The following is a 7,520-nucleotide window of genomic DNA, read 5'->3' as shown; positions in this document are numbered from 1 at the left end:
AAAGGCACCTATAGAAGTTCATGGCAACTATGATGAAAGGAATCGCTTCAGTCTGGTGCTGAAATAAAGTGGGCAACTACATGGCAATATAGAATTTGCGGTATGTACACAATAAAATAGGTTATTTCCTTGAGAAATTTTATTACATTTTTACACTGAAAAATAATCGTTTAAATTTTTTAAAGGCCCGAAATTTGAAATGATTATGCAAGTGCAGTGAAATTCAGGTAGCCATTGCGTCAAGATTATTGTTTCTGTCTCCTGCAGGGCGTCCTCCTAACATGGGACAATGTTCTGTGTGCAGGACGAACACACATGGAGCAGCGCAACCCGGCAGTGATCTGATGTAGTCTTTCTAATGGAGGGCCAGCTCAGTCAATCATTCATATATCCACTCCCGAACCTGAAAACCTGCCTAATGAGAAATCAATAAGTCCATATTTTATTTGGCTATATTACAACAGAGGTGTGCACAGGGAGAGAGAGAGAGAGAGAGAGGGAGAACAAGAGGAACTGGACAGACAAGCAAACAAAAGGAGAAGAGAGGAGTTGCTATTGATCGTGTGGTGGTTGATAAAGGGATGGATGTGAATGTGAGGGAAACGGCGGCTGACAGCCATATGACCATTAGCTGCACAGCCACTGACGGAGCAGTGGAGCTGCAGTCCAGAGACGTCCTGCCCTTCTTTCCCAAGGCTGTGAGTGTGGAGGCACACGAGGAGTGCCAGGACCCCCCTCTGTCCTCTGTGGACGGATACGGAGGAGACTCACCCTCCCGAGGTGGAGCTACCTACACCACCTTAACACCTCTGAGCTCACACATGCAGCTACAACCACAGTGCCAACACCAGCTCTGCTATCCTGCTGCAAACCTCATGGGCACCTTTACCCTCATGCATGAGGAGCGAAATGTGGCAGGCAGGGAGGGGACATTCACCCCTTACACACCCCACCCTTGCCTCTCACTCCCCTCCATCAGCCCTGGCCATATCCCGGGGTATGGTAACCATTACAGTGGTTTTGAGAATCATAGTAGTCATATGACTCTGAGTGGGTGTGGTGATGTAGGTGTGGAGTTCAGCTGCAAGTCTAACTTTTCTCCAGTAGGGGGCAGTAAAGTGGCCTCTCCCCAGCATGCTGCAGATTCATTTGACCCACTCACATACGAGCCCCCCCGGACACATATGCCTGTGCATAGCTGTAGTGCACACCCACATTCAGAGGAGATCAATACCAGGGAGGTGGCCCAGAGGATCATGGGAGAGCTGAAAAGATACAGCATTCCCCAGGCGGTTTTTGCGGAGCGTGTGTTGTGTCGTTCTCAGGGAACGCTGTCCGACCTACTCAGGAATCCCAAACCCTGGGCCAAGCTCAAATCAGGACGAGAAACCTTCAAACGAATGTCCCAATGGTTACAGGAGCCAGAGTACCAGAGAGTAGCTTCATTACGACTTGAGGGTAGGTAAATCGTGCACACACACACACACACACACACACACACATCCTCAGACATAAACACACATACACACACTTTTCCATTAGATGTCAGTGAAATGTAGACTCTAATTTTCACCTAGAAACGCCATTGTAATTTAGTATGATTCTGTCCTCTCAAGATCTCGCTTGCTTTGTCCCGTGCAAAAGCTACAAGATAGTGCTCAAGTGTTCAACAACTGGCAATTGTCAATTCTCTCATATTGTATGTCAAACTAACCAATCAGCTGTAGACTTATTTGTATGGGAGATAACATAACTAGCTTAATTAATAGCCATGTTAGCAGAACTAGCATTGGTCAGAGTATGACACCCACAGTACATGTTATGGTCATCACTGCTCTGTTTCACTGTTGATCTGTTTGTATCTAAAATTGTGGAGGCTGCTTGTGTGTGTGTTTTTTAAACCGTGTCAACCTCTGTCCTGCCCTGCTGTTCTGGGCTTGGGCCGTAAAGGTCTGTGACAAACCAGAGCACATGGAAGATGTTTCTCTTTGTTCTCTTTAGAAGTTCATGTGTATTGTTACTAAGCTGAAACCATGATCAGGATTGTCAAACCTGCAGCTGAAGTCAAAGTAACTGCATTAACAACCATGTGCCAGTGTTATAATATGTTAAACAAACATGTGTCAGGCTTAGAATCCCACAGCACACCACTCAGGTGTAAACCATAGTTCAGTTATTTTTAAAAAAAACCCAAATACAAATACAGTCCAGTCCAAAGGGTTAGGGTTAAATACAGTCCAGTCCAAAGGGTTAGGGTTAAATACAATCCAGTCCAAAGGGTTAGGGTTAAATACAATCCAGTCCAAAGGGTTAGGGTTAATACAAATACAATCCAGTCCAAAGGGTTAGGGTTAATACAAATACAATCCAGTCCAAAGGGTTAGGGTTAAATACAGTCCAGTCCAAAGGGTTAGGGTTAATACAAATACAATCCAGTCCAAAGGGTTAGGGTTAATACAAATACAATCCAGTCCAAAGGGTTAGGGTTAGGGTTAATACAAATACAATCCAGTCCAAAGGGTTAGGGTTAGATAGATAGATAGATAGATAGATAGATAGATAGATAGATAGATAGATAGATAGATAGGGTGGTGGAAAGTTGATAAAACATATATTATTAAACCAGTAGAACCTAAGAGTGGCAGAAATGTATGGGAATTAGTGATGGTGAAGTGAAGGGTTAGGGTTAGTTTTAAAGAACAGTTGGAAGTGCATTTATACTGCCACTCCAACACATTTATTGGGACAGTCTAAAATGCTTAAGGTGAAAAACACTTAACGTGGTTTAAAGTACCACAAATGAGAGGTAGAAACCCCAGACTGCTTACATTTATAGCTATTCCATAGTACTGAATATATCCAATGTAGTCAGAAGGGAAATAGTGTAAATATTGATTATGCATTTTCTTTGCCCATATCCGCTTAACGAACAAAAACATACCTAAAATGATAACTAGAGACTCTTCCGAGATTATAACTTTCCCTTAATTAAAACATTAACTTTCCCTCAGCACTAACCATATCCAAAAGTTGAAAAAGAATGTAGTCAGAAGGGAAAATACTTCAAATGCTCATTTAACGTTTTCTTTGGGCACATATCCACGTAACGAGCTAAACCATGGGCAAAGAAAAGCTTTAATGGGTATTTGGAGTATTTCCCTTCTAACTGCATTCGCAGGCTTTTGGATATGGTTAGTGCTGAAGGAGAGACAGTTTTGAGTCTCTGGCTAACATCTTAGATAGACTGTAGCTCGTTAAGCAAATGCGCCCAAAGAAAACACTTAATGAGTATTTAAAGTATTTCCCCTCTAACTATGTTCTCAAACTTTTGGATATATTTAGTACTCTGGAATAGCTACAAATGTGAGCAGTTTGGAGAGTCCCCTTTATATTTGGTCCTTTAAACCGTGTTAAGCATTTTTCTATGCTACATTTTAGACTTATGTTTTACTATGGGGACAGTGAGTGGAACACATGCCCAGAATGCTGTTGTCTGGCTTGGATACTCGCTCATATGCAGACATGTATAATAGAGCTAATCCTCTTTAAATGATGAAAGAGACAGTAACACATGAGTAATATGCTCAGATTAACCTTTTTGATTAATTTTCCAGCAGCAGCGGTTTGGACTCAATCATTGAACCTCTTGGGTGTTTTGCAGGGGCAGCAGTGGGTGATGAGGGAAGGCAGTCTGTGTTGGTCTATTGGGGGCTTCGTTCAGAGTCAAGTAGAACCCCAAGATTTCCAACTTCTGCTTAGAAGCAGCTATATGTCAATTCTAAGGGCTTAGAATTTGGTCCCTATCAATATCCAGCGACTACTGAATTGTCCCTAGCAATAATTTTGATCGAAAAATTAACATATAACCACTGGTGTCTGTCGGTGTCCATCTAATCAATGTATTTGGTACACAAACGGTTAACTGATCTCGTTCTTTACCACGAGTCCCGCCTCCCTATCCCAATATGGCTAATAGGATTGGCTTTGCCGTTTCTCGCTAACATGTGATAGGCTGTAGCTACCTCTGGTTGTAAGAAGCGGCAAGCCTCGTCAACTAGATGTGCATGTAGACTAAGGGAGGAGGACACCATCCTTACACTGCGATTTCACCCACTGCAAGTCTGTATAAGACAAACAGGAACTGGTAAACAATAGATTCATATACCTTTGATAAATATTCATCTAAACTGACAAGATATTTCTTTCATTTGCAGGCTAAAGATTTTTTCTAGACAATGGTTGGTCTGCAGAGTGAAAATCGGAGTGTACATAGGTGTGTGTGTGTAACATGTGTGCGTTTTGCTATGTGCGTATGAGTGTGAAGAATCTGGTACATGGGCTCTGAAACGATGCAGGGACAATACATTTGAATACAGAGGAATTCGGAGCTCTTTGCTGTGATGTGATGCAATCTGATACAGCTCTTCATATTTGTTTAATGTAGACTTTCATTTTCCCGTATAAATTAAAATAAGCCAATTGTGTAAAAGTGGCATTGCTTACCCTCAAATCGATATATTTCATAAAAGACCAGGGAATCCTAAGTATTTTGTTACTTTATGGCCTGGGGAAGAAATGGAAGACAAAAGTATCACTTAAGAATTACATGTCAGCGTTTATTACTTTTCCAGTAGACACAGACAAAAAAAGACTTACTGTATGAACAAACATTTTCACATTATGAATATAAACTGAAGTCTGTCTCACACCCTCACTTTTGCAGTTAGTTAAGGGGAGAAATACGGAAAAATATTATTAAAAAAACACAGAAGTCTTAGTCTTTCAGTACACTGAAATTAATGAAAGTTGCAAAGCCCCTCTAACATTAAAAACAAAATGAATATTACATTTTCACCGATGGCACAAATTAGAGCCAAAGAAACTAGAAAAGGAGATGACAAAAAAAACCACGTGTTGCACCATGCTGTCTCACCAGGTGAGTGGTAAGATTTGTCGTGCTACCACTGTACTATCCTACAGACCTTACAAACTTGCCTTACTTTTGCCCAATTTTATTTCCTTCTCTAAAATCCAAATGTCTTCCAAACTTTAGATTTTAGATTTGACAGTGCACTGTCGGCGTTGTCGGTCACGCTGCTCTTATTTTTACCTTACAAGCAAAGCGAACGTTACTCTCGTAAAAGGTGAAAGGTCAACGCGAGACACTGTGCAGACGTCGTTTACAGCTAGGTTTACACTAAAGTAGAATTAGCAGCAAAGCTTCAGTCAACCCATTCGTAACTTTAGAACCGGGCCGTCGACCGGTTCATGGTACATTTCGATCGACCCAGGGGCCCGCGTATCAACGTAGTCGTATCTTTAACGTTAAAACCAGTTTTCCGATTTGTATCGGTGAATTGCCACACCTTTTTTGTGTATGTGTGTGTCTGTCTGTCTGTCTGAGAGAGAGAAGGAAAGAGTGAGAGTTTGTGTGTGAGTATGTATGTGTTCTGTGGTGTGTGTGTGTGTGTGTGTGTGTGTTCTGTGGTGTGTGTGTGTGCGTGGGAGTAATGAAAACTGAATAATCATAGAATAAGACAAAATCTTTACTGTGAAGTCTTCTAATCACAGTAGCCTATGCTGCCTGGTGGATTTTATCCAACGTGGTTATACTGGGGCACCTCCTATGCCAGACGCTGTGGACACACTGCTGGATTAGAGGTGGACACACTGCTGGATTAGAGGTGGAGAACATGCTGGATTAGAGGTGGAGAACATGCTGGATTAGAGGTGGAGAACATGCTGGATTAGAGGTGGAGAACATGCTGGATTAGCTGTAGTAATGATCCTGTGGGGTTGGATGAGGAATTAAGCTCAAATCTCAGGTTTCATTAACTTTAATGTGGAAATGTGTTTTCATCAGTATATTTCCTTCGAGCATGACTAAATTTAAGTTTAACTAAACTAACAGTTTAACAGTGCTGAACTAGACTGTTATCTTGAGTTAGTGCAAGTGATGGAAGGGCACTTAACATACTATCAAATGTGGATTCAAATGAGGTATGAATTGTGTAAATTGGTGAACAATGTACAGTGTGTTTGGTTTATTGTGAGCAGAATTAGCAGATATCAGTAAATACTTACCTACTGGCTGTATAACTTGAGGTTGTGATGTAACTGGTTAGAGTAGTGCTTCTCAACTCCAGTCCTGAGGGCCCCCTGTCCTGCATGTCTTTGTTTTAACTTTTCATTGGCTCAGGATTGACACACCTGATTCCTCTGATCAATTAATCATCAAGCCCTCGATCAGGTCAATTAACTGTGATAATGAAGAGTTAAAACATGCAGGACAGGGGGCCCCCAGGACTGGAGTTGAGAACCACTGCTTTAAAGGATGTACCCAGTGTCCTAAGAAGGTTAATGAGTGCAATTAACACACACTACAATCCTTAACACACACTACAGTCCTTAACACACACTGCAATCCTTAACACACACTGCAATCCTTAACACACACTACAGTTACACCTACATTTCAGTGCTGTGCATAAGAGCACACACTGCAATCCTTAACACACTTTCACTCAGTCCCATTTCCACTGATTGTCATACCATCACATACACACTGTTTTACTCCCGTGATAATTCAAATAAAATGATTACTTTTTTTGGTGTTACATTTGTCTTGGCCCATATTTTCCATAAACACTGTCTGTGTCAGTTTGTGTGAAAAAGAAATGTCGTCTTCTTTAATGTATTGATTTTTCTGCAGCATGCAAGAGGAAGGATTTTGATCAGGGATCAGTGGAGCGGAACCAGGGGCCCAAACGTACACGACTGGTGTTCACAGACCTGCAGCGGCATACCCTTATGGCTATTTTTCGGGAGAATCGACGACCCGCTAAAGATCTACAGGTCACTATTGCCCGGCAGCTGGGCCTAGACCTTAGCACCGTCAGTAACTTCTTTATGAACGCTCGGCGCAGAAACCTGGACCGCTGGGCTGATGACCCTCGGCCCTCTTCCACGGACTCCAGCTTCTCTTTCAGCACTGCCTGACATGCAGCCACCTGATTGGACCAGAGACCGATTGACATATGATACCCCCAGCCAGGGTGGATGGGGCAGAGCTAGTATGATACATAGCCTGAGTGGGCGATGCCAGTATGATACAAGGCCCATGTGATTGGGTCAAGCTAGTATGATACATAACCCACATTAGTGGGCGGTGGCAGTATGATACCAAGCCAACATTACTGGGCGGTGGCAGTATGATACCAAGCCAACATTACTGGGCAGTGGCAGTATGATACCAAGCCAACATTACTGGGCGGTGGCAGTATGATCCAGAGCCCATGAGTGAGTGGACTCAGTGTGACACATGGTCACTGCGAGTGGACTCAGTATGACACATGGTCACTGCGAGTGGACTCAGTATGACACATGGTCACTGTTAGTGTGTGGGAACAGTACAACATACAGCCTACATAAGTGGGCGGGGTCAGAATGATACATAGGCTATGCAAGTGGGCTGGGCTACGTTGACACAGTCAGTGCAAGTGGGACGACCCATGAAACAC

The 7,520-nt window shown here is 42.7% G+C and overlaps 1 protein-coding gene across 1 annotated transcript; it reads left to right on the top strand.

Annotated features, from left to right (window-relative positions):
• Window positions 1-581: 581 nt before the first annotated feature.
• On the top strand, window positions 582-6,999 carry LOC115825407 (hepatocyte nuclear factor 6-like). Its single transcript, XM_030789238.1, has 2 exons — window positions 582-1,458; window positions 6,713-6,999. Exons 1-2 carry the CDS (start codon window positions 582-584, stop codon window positions 6,997-6,999), a joined length of 1,164 nt encoding a protein of 387 aa, XP_030645098.1.
• The last annotated feature ends 521 nt before the right edge of the window (window positions 7,000-7,520 follow it).

The sequence above is a fragment of the Chanos chanos genome, chromosome 12 (genome assembly GCF_902362185.1).
Source record: "Chanos chanos chromosome 12, fChaCha1.1, whole genome shotgun sequence".
Lineage (NCBI taxonomy): Eukaryota > Metazoa > Chordata > Actinopteri > Gonorynchiformes > Chanidae > Chanos > Chanos chanos.
Note: the sequence above shows the minus strand (reverse complement) of the source record. Positions and strands in the feature narration are given on the sequence as shown.